This window comes from Bacillus rossius, chromosome 2 (genome assembly GCF_032445375.1).
Source record: "Bacillus rossius redtenbacheri isolate Brsri chromosome 2, Brsri_v3, whole genome shotgun sequence".
NCBI classification, from domain to species: domain Eukaryota; kingdom Metazoa; phylum Arthropoda; class Insecta; order Phasmatodea; family Bacillidae; genus Bacillus; species Bacillus rossius.
The window spans coordinates 34,668,496-34,689,306 of NC_086331.1; the positions used below are offsets into that span (position 1 = coordinate 34,668,496).

At 34.9% G+C, this 20,811-nt stretch overlaps 1 protein-coding gene across 3 annotated transcripts in view; it reads left to right on the forward strand.

Moving 5' to 3' along the window:
* Positions 1 to 20,811, forward strand: part of LOC134529227 (phosphatidylinositol 3-kinase regulatory subunit gamma-like) — a 607,110-nt gene that overhangs the window by 579,062 nt on the left and 7,237 nt on the right. For all 3 annotated transcript variants that reach the window (XM_063363103.1, XM_063363105.1, XM_063363104.1), the window contains exons 8-9: positions 4,055 to 4,331; positions 4,455 to 4,879. In XM_063363103.1, the coding sequence (XP_063219173.1) occupies positions 4,055 to 4,331; positions 4,455 to 4,879 (702 nt within the window). The remainder of the gene's footprint in view (positions 1 to 4,054; positions 4,332 to 4,454; positions 4,880 to 20,811) is intronic.

Genomic DNA, 20,811 nt, shown 5'->3' on the forward strand with positions numbered 1-20,811 from the left:
TTTTGTTTACTGACTCACCAACTGACGTTTCTTGTCCAATGCTTATTTTACACGTATCTTGACTGGATGCATATGTAGACACAACTGATGAATCAAGTGCAAATGACGTAAAGGCATGTATAGCAGACGTAGAAGCTGTTGAAACAGATGTTGAAGCAGTAGATGCAGAAGCAGGTAAAGCAGATGTTGAAGCAGCAGATGTGAAATCAGGTACAACAGATGTTGATGCAAATGAATACATCAATGGTGGCGTTGAGTTCTGAACTTTAATTCTTGACAAATGGTCCTTTCCTTTGCTATGAGAAACCACCGCACTCCTACCCATACTGTCTATAGCAAAATGTTTGTTGCATACTTTGCATTTAGCTCTATACAAGTCGGTTGTAACAAGGGTTAGCCAAGTGAATTCTTGCTCCCACTTACTATTATATTTTATTTTGCCTCGTTGCGAACGCATTATGATTTATAGGAATTACAGACACTGGCGTCAATGTTGAAATGACACTAGTAAACTTGGCCTACATGACCAATACTAGACAAAAGTATCGAACATAACACAATGTGAACATCACTTACGCAGCATACGAGAAGCGTCACATAAAAATAAATAAATATTACATTAATCACAACAAAGAAAATCACACTTTTTGTGGACTACACGTCTCTTTTGCAAATCTGTAATTCTAGTTAATTACCGCGCTGCGGAAAAATACTGTCATAACCCATCTCTCACGGCGCACTTAGTAGTATCAACACCTTTGTCTAGAGAATGTTAACAAAGAGTCCGAGGTTATCCCACGAAGAGTAACATTTCAACTGAAACAATTTAAACAGTGATCCGAGAGAAATATTGTGTTCTCTTTAAAAAAATGTCCGTAAAACAGTAACACTACGGCCTATCCACCAAATCAACTTGCCAACGAACTGCGGTAACTTTTACCGCCTTTTGTTTCTCGCACCAAGAAACGACAATTCTCGTACTACACGCCATAAAATTCGTTCCCGTACAGATTACCACCCAAAGCTACCGGTTTAGAAGTGCCACTATTCTCTTACGTCCTACAATATTGGTACAGCACAGTAGCATCTAGCATTCCACCGAGCCGAGACATAACGAGCGTTTCCGAACATGGGCTTGGCTATCACAACGACGTTATCGTCTATCGTTTCGAATTCCCGGATGGAAACTTTCATTTCCCGCACATTCCCGTATATTGCCGTATGATAAAAAAATCCCCGTACATTTCCCGTACTTCCCGTATTTTCCCGTCTGGTGGACACCCTGGTTTACCACATGTAGGTTGTGTCTGATGCAGAGTGAATTGTTGACACAATCTTATTATGTTGACTGAACTGTTATTCTCATTGTTGAAGTATCCTTGTAAATTGAGAAAAATAATCCTACAATCTCTAAAAATTGTTTGTAACACATGAATGTATTGTTGAAATAAATTGATATTGATCTTAAAGGATAAGGAGTTTCTCAGTGCCATCTGCTAAAAAATATGTTGCCAACCATACAAAAATAATTACTTCTTAACTTCACCTCGTTTCTTAATAAAAACATTAAGAGATTAATTTAATTTTAATGATAATTACTACAAAATATATTATATTTTGTATTGAATATTTGTGAATTTGCAAAACGTCTTAAGTCCAGCATTTTTATTTTATTTTTCTAAAAACATATAAAATTTAAACCTTCTTTCAGAAGTTGAAAAATATTCGCAATACTGATCTGTTTGCTTTACGCCAATAAAAAGTGGCACAATATGTGCCAACAGCACATTACACAGTTTTTTGTGATTTTCTCAAAACTATTAGTTTGGACTTGAGTCGTTTTGCAAATTCACCATTCATATACATACACACATACACACAAAGTGGGATTGAACCCGAGCCACCAGTGTGATAGATAAACATTCTAACTGCTGGCCCACTTTGTCTTAACAATTTTAGCTGCAACGTTATGGGTATATAAGTTTTTCAATCAGCTATTTCTCTAGAACAATTGTGATATTCGAAAGTTGTATGTTGTTCTTGCTCAGGCCAATAAAACTTATGTAGCAATTATATTAAAAAAATATTCTTACTCTAAAAATAATGTTAATGTTGGCACATATATATATATATATATAGGTATTTTTTTTTTCCCCCTGAAAATTGTTTATAAATAACAATTTCCTTGCAGTAAGCTCATTTGTTTATAATAATAAAATAATTTATTTGGTAATTGAGAACACTGGTCACCGCAAAATATTTTTTAATTGCATGTTTGAAAATAAGCGAGTAATTAATCATGAAGTTTTCAAGGACCCAATTGTACAGTTTGTTTTGATTTCCTGTTCTTTGAAAAACGGCAGTCAGAAAGGTAGGGGGCGAAAGTTTTTCAGTTAGTTCACATCAGAAGTAGGTGTGAAATGTGCCAAAATTTAGATTGCTGTCAAAAAGTTTTATTTTATTACGAACTATGTTTACTGTGAGTTTTTCCAATATTATGTTATAGTTGTTTATCGCACTATTATTATAATTATATATGTATAAAAAAGACCCTGTGATTTAAAAAAGTTATAACAATATTTTATTTAAAGGTCCTGATATAGTACTCAAATTGGTACATCAGGTAATTGTAGACATCCTGTATTAACTCAAAACTTCTCGAAAGTAATGTAAAAGCTAATTAGCGTTTAAAGTTTTTATAAAACAATCACAATGGAGTTAAAGATTGAATAAAATCTTACAATGTATAGACTTCTTTACCTAGAATTCCGTATACACCGCAGGAGTCCTTAGTGAAGCATGGGTTCACAAGCTATGCCAATATAATGAAACAAAAGTATTTTCTTGTTATTTATATGTTCAGTGTTAAACTTACAGTATTTCTCGGAGTGCCCTGTGCCATTCACTATTTTAGGCTGTATCTCACATTGGATGGAGGATGGACGTGAAGCGACAGGCAGGCAGGCAGGCAGGCAGGCAGGCAGGCAGGCAGGCAGGCAGGCAGGCAGGCAGGCAGGCAGCCTGAAGGAAGGTGGTGGGGGTTCCACTGCAAGACACTAGCACAGGAACAAACACAAGTTGTGCGCTCAGCTAGTCGCACGTGGCCCATAATGTTTCTTTGCGTTTATTTGATTTCTGCTGGCTTTTGTGTGTGTTCACTGCATTGCTAGTGAAATAGTTTAATAATTTATGCAATTTGTGAGGTATTAATTTAAATATTTACTGTAACAAAAAAAAATTGTATCTGTAACCTTTTGAGGACTAAAAATATTGGTATTTTGTTCTTTGTTTTTTGGAAAGTAAAGTGGAATAAAATAGACATGCAGATGAGCCCCTCACTATAGCATAGTTCAAATATAAAATTTTAAAATAAATAATTCAATAAAAAGTTAAAAAGTTATATTTATGAATAAACTTGTGGATTTGTGAAAGTGAAGGAAGCAACTAACTTTGTTTTCTCTTCCTGCTGTTACAAAACAAAATATAAATGGCTCTCATTATCTTTGTATTTGAATATGGAACTAATACTTTTCCAACGGGCATGTATCATAAGGATATACCTAGTTTATAAGAACCATATACCATTGTATCACTTTATTCTTCTTTTTATTTAAATATGGAGCAAACAATTTTGAAGTTATGTAATTAATTTTATAATACTAGTAAGGTAGACCTAGTTTACAAGAACTATAGCTATTGGAGGATTTGATAGCTTTGTGGGCTTAAATGATTTGTTTTTTGTATTTGAATGCAAAACTAAAATTTTCATAAGGTTTTACAAATCAATGAAAAAAAAACAACCAATAAACCACGGTTTGTCAATGTAGATATTATACTAAAATTACTTAAAAAAATTAACCTTTTTTTCTCTCTCTACGAGTGTGAACTCCAATTTGCAAGAGATACGAGCCACCACTGGTCTTAGTACTTAATTCAGTGAACATTCTATTGAAAGTTATTTTTTCAATTAAATTTTTATACGTTGTCGCATAACAGTTGTTGCTTTTATATAGTGTATATTTTTTACAATGATTTTTTTATATATTTTTTTCAGGGAGGATGTTAACGAAATGTTGAAGGATACACCTGATGGCACTTTCTTAGTGCGTGATGCATCCAGCAAATGTGGAGAGTACACCTTGACTCTCAGGAAAGGTGGAACAAATAAGCTCATAAAGATCACATCTCGCAATGGGAAGTATGGTTTTTCTGAACCATTTAAATTCAATTCAGTTGTTGAACTAGTTCAACACTATCGCTCTGTTTCACTTGCCCAATACAACTCAAGTCTGGACATCAAACTGCTGTATCCAGTGTCACGGCTTCAGCAAGTAAGAATTTTTTTCATGTTTTGCAATGGGAAAATGTTTAAGTTTCTGAAATTAGCTTTGTGCATACTTAAGAATCCCATGGTGAGTTTTGAAGTGTATTATTATCCATACTTGAAATTTCAGGAGGAAGAATTTGGCAGTGCGGCAGACATTGACAAAGTGGTAGCAGAACTGATTCAAATCAACAAAGAATACATGCTAAAAACCAAAATTTATGAGGATTACTATGAAGATTTCACACAAACTTCTCACGACATCACCACTAAAAGACATGCGTTAGACTCTTTTCTTACAGCTGTTAATATGTTCCAAGGACAGTTGAAGACCTTAGAAACATCACAATGCCAAGCTCAACCTCACGAAGCAAAGAGTTTGTTGGAAAACTCAATGGTTATAAAAGGTAGATTGGAAACTTTGGAAGAAAGTCAGAAGCAGCTGAAAGAAACCCACAATCAGCAAGTAGCATATAGCCGCACTTTGGAACGAGAAATGTATGCTCTGAAGCCAGAGATTGTACAGCTCTATAAACAGAAGGATCGTCGTATATTGTAAGTATAATTTATGGTTGGTTAATTGCTATGTTGTTATATACATATAATATTTTTAATCACTGGAAAACCATTCTCTTTATTCCAATTAACATATAATATTGCCATAAGTGTTTGCAATAATGCTGCTGTTAATATAAATTTTAATGCATTAGTATTTTACAGTGGTTAGTCAATATTAGGGGTGTACGAACCTTTGGAAAGTCAAAGTCGAATCGAAGACTAAAATTCTTCATCCTCAAAACTTTGAATATTCTAAAGATTTTTTTATGGAGCAGAATACGAGAACCACTCATGGTTGAACTGTTAGAAGCATGTTTTCCATCCAGTGATGTGTATCTTTTGACAGCTCAGGCAGTTATTTCTTTCACCTAGCTAACAAAAAAAAATGATAGACTCACATCCTATATAGGTTAAAAAAAAATACTTTTACTACATACACTCTGTTCAAGATGAGGTGTGACATTTTTGGCAGGTGTTCAGTGAATGTTTAGATTTTGGTAAACTGGATATTCATATAAAATTAACAAAATATTTCTACATGATTAGTAAGTCTGGTGACAATAATGAGGAGTCACAATAAAAATTTTTGTTGAAGGACTGGTCAAAAAAAGGCTCACCTTTTTGTGAATAGAAGAGTAAATTATTTTTTTTTAGTTAAATAAAAAACTCATACATATTAGTAATTTATAGCATAATAAACAGAGTGTCCTAGAATACATGTTAGATACTGTATAACAAAATTAAAAGGGTGTCACAGAACTCAACATCAAGCAGAGAACAATTGATAGGCCAATTAATGATGGATGTAAATTTAAAAAATCGAACAAAAAAGTGTCCCAGTTTTTCAATTATAGGCATTTATTTTTCAAATCTTTTAAAATCATCATTCTGCACAAAGTTATTACATATGTACTGTGGCTATAAATTTAAATATTTATTTTTCATGTAATCCTTTATAGCCCAATATTGATAACTTTTAGGGAAAAAATGTATAATTGGATAACTTTTACTATTCATAAAGTAAAAAAATGCACTTTGCTAACTAAGCAAGTTATTTTGACAGATGGCTCATTTAATTTAAAAAAAAAAGTGCAACACTGAATATTACTCCTTTTTTCAAGATAATATTTCTATTATTTTTTACAAGATGACCCAATTTTGATTTTGAATTAATTTCAGTTATAATACATTTGATAAAAATAATTTTATAAATGCTTAGTTTCATTTTAAATTTCAGTGTCTGTCTCACTTTGTAACTCACATCAAATGTCCTCACTGTCTCTCTCGTACAGACTAATTGAAATCAAGCTTTGAATATTATTTGTTATATTATTTATCACAGTATAGAAATTATTTTGAAATTTGGTCATTTTGCAAAAAAATCATATATATTTTTTTAAAAAAGAGAATAGGTCAGTTATGTACCATTTTTAAATGTTGTTTGGATGAGCCATCTTTTAAAAATTTTTACAAGTAATTTTTTTATAGCACGAATGGTGAAAGTTACGTGATTAAAAATTCTTGCCGTATAGGCCATGCAAAAAAAAAATTTCCAAAAGTATTTTATGTTTGATAATATTTTGAGTTATTATCAATAGTAAGGTTACTCAGGATTGTGTAAAAATTACAGTGGTTAAATGTACACCAATCCCTCACTTAGTACGTCTTCAGATTGCGTGAATTCATTTAGCATAATGTTAATTTTACTGCCCCAATCTTGAATAGCATGTCTGTAAATTTCAGATAGCATGAAATATCCGCAGGCAAAAAAAAAAAGTCGGGCATGACGCCACGAATCTGTTTCAACTTCTGTAAACAACAGATGTGCTGTGGGATACAGTTAGCTAAACAAGGGGGGAAGAGATGCGCGCGCAGGTCTGATTACGCTATCGGATGTTGTACAAACATTAGCTATGGAAGTTAAGTTGCGGCTATGGAGTGTAAAGAACCAAATGTTTTTACGTCCGCGCGTATGCCGCCGTGCCGTAACGTTGTCACCTGGACACAGACCGGGCCATAAACTCTGTCTAGCCAGTGGTAGGGAATTCACACAAACAAAAGCAACATCTTCCCATTCAGCTGCCGTTAACTGTATGTGCGTAATCACCTGCAGTTGGAATCATAGTGGAATCATGGCTTCCAAGTGAGAGCATAATGCTTCATGTTTAAGTATTTCAGACAGAACTAGAAGTATTACAGCGGGCAGATTGTTATGAAGGCCACACTTATGTTGGTTGCACTTTAGTTTTAAGCAACTCAACTGTGCGCACAATCGTACAAAATAAGGACTCTATCAAAAGTTTATATAAGTCTGATGCTGTTGGTTGCACTAGCGGGAATATATTTGACATTACCGTGTTTTCTCGCATAATCGTCGCACATTTTATTCTAAAATCAAGTTTGAAAAGTAGGGGTGCGACAATTATGCAGAAAAAAAAAATTTGTTAGGTAAAGTTATTCATAAAAACAAAACCCGTTCATGGAAAGTACGTTTATTAAAAAAAAAAGGTGGAGTATTCAAGAGCACGCCAAACAATTTATATTAATAATTCATTAAACAAAAACCTTTCTTCAACTTTCAATAAAAAAACAAAATGTGACGCGAACGCAAGCCACTTGAATCTGTGACGTGAACTAACGCGTAACTTGCCATGAAAGAGTGTGGGCCGTCAAATGTAGTTAACTCGGCACCGGACAGAGAGCGCGCGATGCATGCAATCGGCGAGATATCGATATTCGACTACGTGCGCGCGCTCTATACGGGAAACAACATAACCAAACACGAATGATGCCAACTAGCGCTGGCTACATGTTTACAAAGCGGTACACCACGGCGACGCAGACAATCAGAAAAAGGAAATAACTTTTAAAAACGGTTTTAAAAGAAAATTTACACGTCAGACAACTTAGTATTTCCGTTAATTAAATAAGTAAATGGTAATGTCCGAATAAATATTAGATTTATACTTTAAAATACATCGTTTTATACAGAAAAGATACCTACACAAAGCGCTCGGCATCTAATAGCGGGACCAAAAACATCATTCAACGTTTGCGCGAAGAGTTTTTTTATCCCAATTTTGACGGCCAAAAATATAGGTGCGACAATTATGCGAGTGCGACGACTACGCAATAAAAGATGGTAGATACCGGAACAGAAATGAACAGATGATTCACATGGAAAAGGTTGTTAAATGAATGTTGCAATGAAAAAAATAATCATTGTTCTGACAGGATTGGTGTGAACCAGGTGATGTTACGCGAATAAGCATTTCAATTTTTGAAAAATTTAAATGTAATTATCCGGAAAGTAATATCTGTTTCACTGTCAGTAAAGGACTGTTTGGAAAGGTATGCGACGTGAGTTGAAGGTCACGCCCAGGCGGATAAGCCTACCAGCCGACTGACGATTAAGTACATAACCACGTATCTCCCGTTATGCAGTGTCGTATTTGTCCTACAAAGTTCGATGGTAGGCATATAAAAATAAATGGTGACATATTTATCGTTGACATGGTTGCTACATAAATAGAATCTTAGAATTCCCTGACTTTTCCCTGTTTTCCAGAAATTTAAGAGAAAAATTCCCTGACTTTCTTTTGAAGTACATACCATAAATATTAACGTGCATATGATTAAATGTACAGTAAGTCCTCGGTTTACGTCGGGGTTACGTTCCTGAAAACCGCGACGTAAATAGAAACGACGCAAAATGAGCCATGTTTCATGCCACCGGCCGGCCACGGCCCAAGGTCGGCCGGAAGCGCTGGCATACAGACGTGACAACGGGCAATTTTATCAGCAAATGACAACCGACAGCGTGGGAAACAAGTCCAACTAGTACTTCTCAGCTTTATAGAATGGTTATTTAACCAGCTGCTTTATTACCTTTATTGATTGAAATATAAAAACAGATATATAGTAAATACTGTACGTAAGAGCAGGAAGCGTCCCTCATGATGTATGATAAGATAAGGCGGTGAACGTGTAGCTTACGCTACATAGCATTAATTAACTACCGAAGGAAACAATGAATTATAAACGAATTATATATGGTGTTTTGGTTAAAATAAAGGTTTACGGTCATTGTAAACGACGTTATTGTGAATCGGTGACAACTTAAATCAAAACATGAGTACTCAAACATTAGCGACGTTAATCCGAAACGACGTAAATCGGTACGACGTAAATAGAGGACTTACTGTAGTATAAAAATTTCAACATGAGGTAAAATAAGGTTGTTTTTTGTGTTATTTTGACTACAGAATTGCGAATGTGTTTTTTTCCTTAGACATGGCTGGTGAGAGCTCTTCGACCCATATTGCTGAGTTGAATACTTTTGTAGCACAAAATGCAGTACGCAGAATTTATATTTTTAGCAGAGGGTTTGATATGCTGTAACTGTGGCTCCTTGAGCCAATTCTCCTTAAAAGTAGTTTTCTTAGACATCTCTAAGGTAAAAAAAAAAGTACATATTAATATTTTCAGGTTAGGTTAAAACATTATTGTTTATGAATTCTTAAAAAAATATAACTACACAAATACAAAAACTATTACAAATTCACACCTAGCAATATAACGGGCCTACTTAGAGAATTACAATAGCAGCAGTTAACTAACGATTCTGGGGAAAAACATGTTCAGTTATGCATATTTTTTTATACATAATGTAAGTGTCACACAACAGAACTCAGGGATTATAACGGTTGAAAAAAAAGTAATTTAAAAAAATAGGTAGAAAAAATGCAAAAACATAACCGCACACAAAAGCCACGTGTTTTCGTATCAGCTTGGTAGTTTTCAAAATGAGAATTGGTATTGCCTCTTTATCAAAATGCACTTTATTTTCTTATGATCGCATCAAAAACTAACTTCACCTGAAACAATGCCTTTGAATTCACGTAATAAGCTTTGTACTCACCTTATTCCACGTGAAAATAGCCTTCAAAAGATAAACGACGCAATGCCCGTTCTGTAGTTCATTGCATGGAACGCATAGAAAACAGGGAGATAATGGAACGGAACATAATACAAAGTCTGAAGGGCAAATTAAAAAGGAGCAAAACACGAACAAATGAAGGCCTGGATTCGCTAGTGAACAAACGAGTGCTTGGATTGGCCAGAAGTTATGGTGGGTGGTTGTAACAGCCTATTGCAACGGACAATCATAGACCAAGTAAAAAAAAAAAAGTTGCAGTTGCTGTGTACCTTAAGCCTTTTAGCGGAGTTGTTCGGTAGCGGTACGAGCGCATCAAAACAAAGCTTTGTTTGAATTACACGCAACTTTAAAATTTCCAGAATTCGTAGAATTTTCCCTGACATTTCCCGGAATTTCCTGACCATTTAAATTTCCCTGACATTTCCCGGTTTTCCCGGTTTTCTAGTCCTGTAACAACCATGGTTGAGTGTTATTCTATGAATTTATATTACATCAAGTATATTTTCCTACACAATTTTGGAACATATTAAATATGAGCCCTGCTATTTATGGAATTAATGCTTCAGAATACATGATTTTGAATAACATGAACATTTTTACGAATGCATTAGTCTTGCTAAGTGAGGGATTGGTGTATAATTTTGCCATCACAGTACTATCTAATAATTTTGTGCAGGGTAGAGATTTAAAAACTTCTAAAAAAAAATGCCTAAACCTTAAAAAAAAAAAAAAAAACAGTCATTAATTGGCCTATCAACTGTCCACAGCTTGATATTGTGACATTCTGTATACTTGCTTTAGTCTCACCTTTTTCATTCCATCAACTATAGAAAACATTTTATGTTTTAGCGGCCTGGCAATAGGAAACCATGATAATGCAACTGTTTCTCTCAACCAGAGACCCAAACATTTGCATCATCTTGGGGATAGAGCACTATTAACAAAGGAAATCCTTGCACTACAACCATTTTGTAATATCACTAAGAGTTTAATGACATGAAAGTGTAGTTACACAGTACAGTATATGTATAGCAGCCTAAGATTCTACTAAGTGCATGTAAATGTTAAAATGGTTTTGTTCATTTACGCTGCGTGTGTGTGTGTGTGTATAGAGAGGGAGAGAGAAAAAGAGAGAGAGAGCAAAATCGTTCATAGACTATTTATGTTTATTGTATACTTATAAATTTTACAAAAACAAAATCCTCGACATAGTATTTAAGAATTTGCACTACAGCCTGTTTTCAAAATATTTGAAAAGATTTTTAGTTGTATTCAATAATCATAGTGTGTTGATGTTTCAAATGTACTTGAACAGTCAATCTTGCTTTTACCTAAGTTATTTTTGGTTTTGAATTTTTTTTCTTCCTTTTATTTACAAGCAGTGGCAGTTGGTTAGCTTGCTAAGTGTTTCCTACATTGTGTGTGGTTTGCAAAATTGTATCTATGGATTTTTTTTTAAAAGTAGCAAAATATTTAATTGACCCTCGACTTCAACTTCATCTTCGGCGAATCTTCGATTTGAAATGGAAAAAAAAAAAAGCATACCACTAGACTCGATAATTTATGTTTCTGTTTTATAACAAAAAAGATAATAATGACGTGGATTCCAGAAATCAAAGTAACCACTCATTTGTTTGTTTTATTTGTAGCTGTTAGTGATGGCCCGATATTCTATATCAGAGATCGGTAATATCGGCACATTTTTCAATATCGGACATTGGTAAATACTTGCGATATTTTGATAACCGATGTTTTCTCTCGCCAATAATACTTCTCACATAACCTTAACCGTAATTTCAAGCTTATTTTCCGCGGGCGTAATTTATCTTTCTTCACGTCACCATATTACCTAGTAATTCCAAGCATATTTTCCACTGAAACAATTTCAAGCCTATTTCTTCTTTCTGATACTGCAATGCATCCCGACGGTACAATTCTTCCATGTGTACACAAATCCCAGTCATTAGTGCATATTTATTCGTTTCAGATATTCGCGACATGTGTTCGCTTGATGAATTTTCGAAGTTCACTAAGTGTACATAAATTGAAAACATAAACAAAAATAATTACGATATTTAATTTAATAAGTGGTGTAGCCGTAAGTAAACATGAAGAAGAATAAAGTTGCTGCTTGATATAACAGGCATTTTCTTTCCGTGTCGTTTCATGGTAGCCAACTGCTGTTCTATACAAAGACGTTACGTAAGTTTTACAAAAGCGTGTTTAAGTAGGGCAAGTTGCAGCAAAGGTATTATGTTGGCTATATTGAGTGCATTGCCAACAACATAAATAAAGATGTGTGGTTTTATAAACTCTGCAGTACGTTTCAAAGTTGTATTGAAATTACTTTTCACGTATTTTTAACGTGTTTTCGCACCAATAAATCTAGTGATACACTTGAACAATGATCACAAAATTTGCTAATTGAAGACCTTCCTTTCTAGCGTGTCATTTACCGTGATGAAATTTTACAAAGGGTACAAAAGTTTGATGTTTTTTGGACGGTATTTTTCGTAGATTACAGTTGAGACACTGGACTAAGTACATGCAGTGACTCGTGATTAGTACATTATAAGCAAATACACTAGAGACTAATACCGGACAGCTACAAGATTTTTGTGTGAAAACGTGTCGTTGTTTTCACCTCAGTCCGATAGATGGCAGACGGCATGCCTCTTGCCGCTAGGTTATTTTTCACACTCCCGCCTGTGTTGTTAGTATAGAGCTGTCCGGGTTATAAGCATTATGATTTTGTGAGTACAATGCGCAATGCCGCCGAAAAGTGACATCTGGTTACATTTTCAAGTAAAAACCAATGATAAGGCAAAAGTAATTTGCAATTATTGCTGTAAAGAAATATTGCATTGTGGGAAATCTTCTAGGACATTCAATACATCAAATTTGTGGAATCACTTATCCCTGCATCATCAAAAAGAAGTTGGTGGTTCTGACAAATGTGATTCTCTCTCTCTATATCTTCAACAAGTTTTTGCCAGTTCACTGAACCACCTCAGAAGAAATTAAAGCTGCATGATTTGGGATTCTTTGTAGCAAAGTAAACAACATGGAAACGAAGTGATCCACGATGTGTTGAAGCAAACAAGTCACTAGTGAAAATGATTTGCCTCGATATGCAACCAGCATCTATCGTAGAAGATGAAGGTTTTCTGCAGTTTGTCAAAACCCTGCAGCCACGCTATTTGTTGCCGGGGAAGAAGGGCATTATAGGTAAACAAATTCCAGAGTTACTTGAAACTGTTAGAGCCAAAGTTAAAGACATATTGTCAGCTGCTGGGCATGTTGCAATTACGACAGATTTGTGGACGTCTGGTGCTGGTGGTGACTTTATTAGTATAACTGCCCATTTCATAGATGAAGAGTGGGAATTCATTCATCTGTCTATAGAAGTGATGCCATTTTGTGGTGCCAATCACACAGGTGAGCTCATAGCCGACAACATTCGGGCAGCCCTTTCTGCATGGGGTATTGGAGAAAAAGTGAAATTAATTGTTTCAGACAGTGCAGCGAACATGAAAAATGCTGTTTCTCTGCTACATTGTATCATTCATGTTCCTTGTGTTCAACACAGACTGCATTTGGTTGTGAAAGATAGGTGCATGAATCAGTCTGCTGTCATAAAATTGACTTCAGCAGCAAAACGAATTGTGTAACATTTTCACATGTCTGTTACATCAACAAAAATTTTGAAAGAGGCTCAGGTGAAGTACAACCTTCCACAACACACACTCATCAAAGAAGAACCAACTAGATGGGACTCTTGCTTTGACATGTTAGAAAGGCTAGTTGAACAGCAAGAAGCTTTACAAAACATTACTCGTAAAATTCCCGGACTTAATACTCACTTTTCTCCAGCAGACTGGACCCTGGCCGAAGAGGTCATCGAGCTCGTAAAACTATTCAAGGAAGCGACTTTGTCTCTCAGTTCATTAAACTGTATGATATCTGATGTTTATACCTCTAGTTAACAGCCTTGACAGGGGTCTCCAAAAATTCAAGATAAAGAAAGTGTTTGGTTTGAAATCTACTATTACTGAAATGCTGCATTCGTTGCACAGTAGATTTGATGGTATAGAATATAACATCAAAGTGTATGCAGCTGCGACAATTTTGGATCCACGATACAAAAACAGGTAGGTGTAAGGATGTTAAAATGTTAAAAATACAATAATACTCGGCCAGTATGTTAGTGCCTTGACCATTTAGGCCCTAATGAAAAGATGTTCACTGTTTCAATTCAAAATCAAATTACAGTAATTTTTTGGTGACTAATGTTTAATATACAAAATTTTATTTTTACACAAATGAGTATCTATACAAACACTTTAAAATCAAGTTGATTTTTGTATAGAGATAGAAAGCCTTGAAATAAAAATAAATAAATATTTTTCCAGGGTGTTTCACGATCATCACGCAGCAGAAAGGGCTGTAGACTGGCTGGCTGAACGTATCCGACCTGAAAATTGCCCAGATCCAAAGTTACCAGTTAAAGAGCCCACAGAGAAATTTAAATCAGCTCTTCAAGTTATTTATTCACAGTTGATTGAAGATTCTCAGACAGCCTCAAAAACTGAAAATAGTTTATCAAATGAAGTTGTACAGTATCTATCAGAACCAAACACAGGGTGTCTACCGACCCTGGAAAACCTGGAAATATCAGGGAATATTGTAATCAGGGAAAAATCAGGGAATTTTTTTAAAAATCAGGGAATTTTTGTTTGGTAGGTTGTAGTTGGCAATACGTTTTTTTGTTTATTGGTCAGCTTGCATTGGCGTAGCATCATGTGTATCCCCTCCTATTTTTATTTTGAAATGGCAAATAACGAACAGTTCCCACGCCCATTTTCTTTTATTTACCATCGGATTCGGAAGTGGCGTCAAATCACGTGATACAAACTGGTTCAAGCTGGTCTGTTATCCTGCTGACGTGACGTGCTGCAACATGTGCTTCCCACGTTCGGATTATACCGACAGGTGCATTTAATTTTAAGTATCTATGGATGGCCTCAACGTAAACTGGGCATTTTTGTTAGCTTTGAAAATACATATCACAGACACTTTTGGTGAAGATTCGCCATCGTTGCTAGAAATTGGTTGCTGTGGGCTTCATACGGTCTATGGTGCTTTCAAAACTGGAATTTCTGCTAAAAATGGGACGTTGTTAGTTTTTTGAGGCACAGTTACTATTTGTTTAAGCACGTACCTGCAAGGAGGGCAGATTACATTAGAATAACTAGATCAGAGCTTTTTCCCAAGAAATTTTGTGCAATCAGATGGAATACTGCAGTTGCTGAGCGTGCCATGAAAACGTTACCCCACCTAAAGAAATTTGTTAGTGAAGTTTCTATTTCATCTCTCTCTTTCAGTGTAGTGAAAAGTGCTCTTGAAGATAATCTTCTAGAAGTAAAATTGACATTCTTCCACTTTTTGGCATCAGAACTGGAATTGTTTCTCACAATGTTCCAAAGTGAAGCACCCATGGCACCTTTTCTCTATGATTCACTAGTAGACATTTTATTAGCTTTGGCAGGAAAGTTTTTGAAACCAGAGGCACTGAAGAGCTTTAGGGAGAAACGCAATGTATCTCGATTGGATGTAGATAACCAGGAAAATCTATTGACTGTTAACAATATCAAGTTGGGTTATGCAGTACGCCATGTCATCAAGAAAGAGAAAGTACCAGAAAAGTCTGTCCTGTTACTGAAAAATGACAGGATTTGTCTAAAGGTAATGGTAAAAAAAACTTCAAGACAAAAGTCCCCTGAAGTACAAACTTACCAAGGGAATTTCCTGCTTATGTCCGTCTGTGGCTTAAAATTTGGGTGAGGAAACAGCGTGTGAGGAAACAGCGTGTGAAGTACAGTTTAGAATGTTGTCTTCAAAACAGGTGGCTATCAGGACAAGAAGCTGATAACATTTAGTGATCATATCAGTTGGTATGTTCCTCGCAAGATTCTGCAGCACTGTTCTCGTCTTTTTCTCGAGAAGACGGCCGCCTTGATCACTTGTGGATGCTCATTCTTAAAGCACATACAGTAGCTGCCAAAACAGGCCTTCTAAAGTTTGTGTGGATGGTGTTGGTACTTTCCCACGTAAATGCATCATTGGAAAGAGGATTTTCAGTGAATTATAATCTGCTGACTGAAAACTTGCAGGAAGAAATACTGATTGTACAAAGACAGATGTATGACTTTGTTCAACATTCTGGAGGTGTATAACATGTTGATATCACCAAGTCCATGTTACAGTATGTAAGAAATGCTAGTTGTAGGCATAAGGAAGCCCTGCAAACAAAACAAAAAGAAAAGGAAGCTACAGACAAGAAGAAGAGAAGAGTTGAAGAGGAGATCAAGGCATTGCAGTTGAAGAAGGCTCGAATGTTGGATTTGGCTCGTTCTGAAGTAAGTGCAATAGACGCAAAAGTTGAGTCACTGCGAAATTGATGGGAGCTTTCTTTTACTAATGTTTTTGCAAAAGTAAGTGTGTGAAATAATTGTAGCAGCATGTTTTATTTGCCATCAAATGAGTCACTTTTGCCACGTCTGGAACAAGGTAATTTTTTTACTAATTAAAGTGAGTTGAAATACTTTGAAATCCGTCCAATGTAATATTATACAGTTTTTTCAGTTTCGTGGAATGTCGTAATTGTGTTAAAGAAAACCTTGAAAAATTCAGTTTTAGACCTGGAAAACCTGGAAAAATCAGGGAATTTAATTTACTAGATCTGGTAGACACCCTGCAAACATACCATTGAATGACAGCCCACTGGCGTACTGGAAGGCAAATTCTACCTTTCCGAGACTGAAATTGTTAGCCAGAATATATCTTGGCTTTCCACCTGCCTCAATTCATTCTGAAAGATTGTTTAGCTCTGCAGGTGGAATTTGTACCAAAAAACGGAATCTCCTTTCACCTGAACACATTCAAATGCTAACATTTCTCCACAAAAATCTGAAATTTGTTTCCTTGTAGTTACAATATGTTTTTTGCATACTGTAGGTAATACCTACACCAGAATATTGCTTTATCTGGCCTTGAAAAAATTTTTAATTTTTTAAGACCTTGAATTTACAGAGCTTATTTGTAGGCCATTATGATAATTTCATTACTAGCTTTCATTTAATGTGAATTTACAATATTTTACAATTAATAAAAATAATATACATTCTCATAAGTATGTTTTATTAATATTTAACATTTTTCATTATTGTCTCTAACAATATTCCAGAACCACAATTTTATAGAATCAGTGTTAGAAATGAGATAGGCCTATTATCAGAATATCGGGTATCGGATCGGTAAATTTGGAAATATCGGAATCGGTATCGGTATCAGGTTTTTGGATATCGGGCCATCACTAGTAGCTATACTGGCACAGCAAACTGAAGAACTTTTACCCAGAAATAAATTGGAGTTTTTGTATAGATGCCATACATTTTTACTCCCTGCATTAAGATTTGAACTGTTACACACAGAAATTAATTTTGTACAGTTCCTGAAATTATCTGTATCTTTTTGGTTAGTCTATTTTTTGCTAAAGTAAATTAGTGTGCATGCCATTTCCCTATTAAGAGTCGTTTAGAAATTGTTGTGGCATGAAACTTAATTTTTGCCATGGCAATTCATAATATAGCAGTAGGCTATAAATCTAACTTTAGTGTAAGTCATACAATGAAGAGTAGTACGTACTATATATTCCAAAATATGAGTGAAAAAAAAAACCTGTGTGCCAAAGCATATTGAAACCAAAATAATTATGTAAGTTTGTATGTTATCATTTTACAGTCCATATGGTAACTTTGCATTGGTAAGATACATACTGATACAGTACATTTCCAGCTGAACAAAACATTTTAAAATCAACTTCTAACAGTCACTCCTGCAACAACTTCTCAAAATTAATCTTAAACTAAGCACGTAAGTAACACTGTTTGATTTCCACGGTTTTGAAGTAACGACGCCAATAAATTACAGTATGATTTAAAGTAGCGCGTTCATAGATTCGAAGTAGCACTTTCCTTAATATCTATTCGCTTCCTTCATTTGCATCTTTACTTTAGCCCATTTAATATAGTTCAGTGGTTTATATTACGCAGATATATCTCACAGGCTGAGTATCAGCCAATTTTTATATTGCGCCATCCTGCATGTCAGCAGCAACTCTGGTGAGAAAAGCCATAAGTTTCGCAACTATTTTACCTCTCGCCAACCAGGATGTGCTAGTGGCACATTGTGGCAGACACACATTTAGTAAACAACTGTCCGGGATTACATTAACAGGTTGATTAATCTTTCTAGTTATAGAAAATGTTATGTTTATGCTTTTTTGAATCTTATTAGAACTGAAATACATCTCCTATATTATTATATAACATTATTATTTGTAACTCAGGAAAGTTGCTAGCACCTACTTAGAAATGTTACAGTCAAACCTCATTATTACAAACCTGAAGGGACCATAATTTTAGCACTTTGTAATAACGAGGGTTTGTATTAATCAAACTATTGGGATATCATGACAAAAAAAATTGAACTTTAAATGCCTATATTTAAAACCATAAATAAAATTATATACACTGTTGGTAGTATAAGCTGGCTTCACTACATGCATAACAATTTGTAAACACTGAAGAAAACAAACACAATGCAACACTTACAGAATAAATCATAATACAAACTTCAATTTCAGTTTTCGTTCTCTCTCCATTGTCTACTTCTTCGATAATTTTAACTTTAACCTGCAATGTAAGGTTGTTGCGTTTACGTTTCGCAGTCATATTACAAAACAACTCATTCCCAAAATTGAGGTTAAGACACACCTATGTGCGTGAACAATGGAAAATATCAGAACTTTTTTTCCATAAATTGTTTAAACTTCTACGTATGTACACTTCCGACAACTAATATTAATAACGTATAGAGTACTTTCCTTTTTCGTTTTCCGTTTACAACATGGCATCTATTCTAGTTTAGTTACGAACATCGCCACTAGAGTTGAACTTTTCATCTTGTTTTTCGACCATTTTGCGCTATAGGATACATACATATATCTTTGGAGAAACGTTTGTTTACATGACGGTTATGAAGACGTGATTTACTTTAGACTTCGGCGGTGAAATTCGTATTAACCATTTACTTATACATGTTAACAGCTACTTGAGGGATCATAACAACTTCGTAATTCATATTAACCGTATTTTGTATTAAAAGTACTGACAGGGTGGCCACTCTTCTGGGATAATAAAATTCCTGGTTTTTTCCAGGTTTTTTCAAGGGTGGATTTTATCAATATCTGCATACAATTTGCATTTTTGTTACACAAAGCACACCCAATATGATGTTTTATTGGCGTTAAACAATAGACAACTTAACTATAGGCTTAAAAATTAAATCAATGAACTTGCTTAAAACAAAACCTACCACCAAAAAAAAAATTATAATCTTCACGTCACCAAAATTAAACAACAGTACTGTATAGCCTAGGTATTACAATTAATTAGATAATGAGTAGCCCTATATATAACACAACCATTAAAACAATTTAATATTTGCCGAACTCAACTTATTTACACAAAATATGCATACCTTTTACTGTTTTTTCATTGCAATTTCTGCTTTAATTAATGCAGCCATATTTGCTGCATCAGCAAGTAGTTTGTGGCCTTTTTGCCTCCAGTTTCTTGATTTGAGCATTGGTAATTTCTTCTTGCGTTCTTTTTTTCTTCAGTTCTAAATGTTCTTTGTATCTTGAATGAGCATTTTTACAAGAATGGATAAGACTTTTATCTATCAGAAAATTATACTGCCCAGAACTGACACATAGTCATACACTTGTCACAAAGCTATTAAGCTTTCTTCAAGCTAATTTTCTACAACACACTCAGCATTGATTGAAAACCCCCTCTCTACAGATGCATTACTGTGAGATAAGATAAGCACAATTTTTACAAGTGACATAAAATTTGGAAAGAGCTCACTCAATCCAACTGCTGTCATCCAGAAATGGTCCAAACGTGAATTACTTCTTGTGTATGATTTAACACATTCTTGAATTTTTGGCAAATTACAGATTTTTTGGAAGTCACTTTTTACTTTCTCTGCAAATAATCCACTGATCCATCCTTTTTCAACAAGTGTTCAAGAAGGTTGACCATTCTCTGTTGTGCCAATGCACTACTACTAGCAATGACGAGTGGATCCAGACAGGTTACAGACTTAGCTAATTTGTATGCCAGAGGTGACTTTAAGAGAATCTTGATAGCAAAGTGTTTGTAAAATTTTGCACAATCTTGTTTGAAGAGAAGTAAGTCTATGTCTTTCTCATGAGATTTCAATTTCCTTAAAGCATCTCTTGTAGCAAAACCCAAATCAATATTCATTTCAGGGATAAGAATTTCACTGGCTGACAAATCAATCTTTGAAAGCTCTTTCTTCTTAAGCACATCTTCTTTTACAAATCTTTCCATGATTGATTTTAACATTGAATGGAGAGCACTGTGAAGGAAAGGAACCAATGGAACATCACTTTGGAATTCCTTTAAAAAGGGTTCCACTTCAGTAGCCATAGCACTGAAGAAAGCCAGCTTTGGCCCTAATAATTTGTCTTGTAATAACTCTGACACAATTTTGAAACTTTCACAATTAGGGACTTTTTTCTCTTTGATTATTCCATCAACATATGTAACCAAATCTGGTAATATTTCCTGAGCTCTGGAAGCGACTTTAAAATTTTCCACCCATCTAACCGCACAAAATTTCAAGGGGAATCTATTTGACTTTGAGTACCAAATGAAGTCTCCTCTTCTGGAAGGAGAGTTTTTGAACAAATTGTATAGAGCACGCAAAAACTGTACTAGCTTCCAGCCAGTTGCAGCAAATCCAATCCTAAATGCATTATGCAATGTATGCAGGCCACATGTACCCAAATTAAGTAAATGTGGTGCATCTGCACTCCCATCATGCAAAGCAGCTT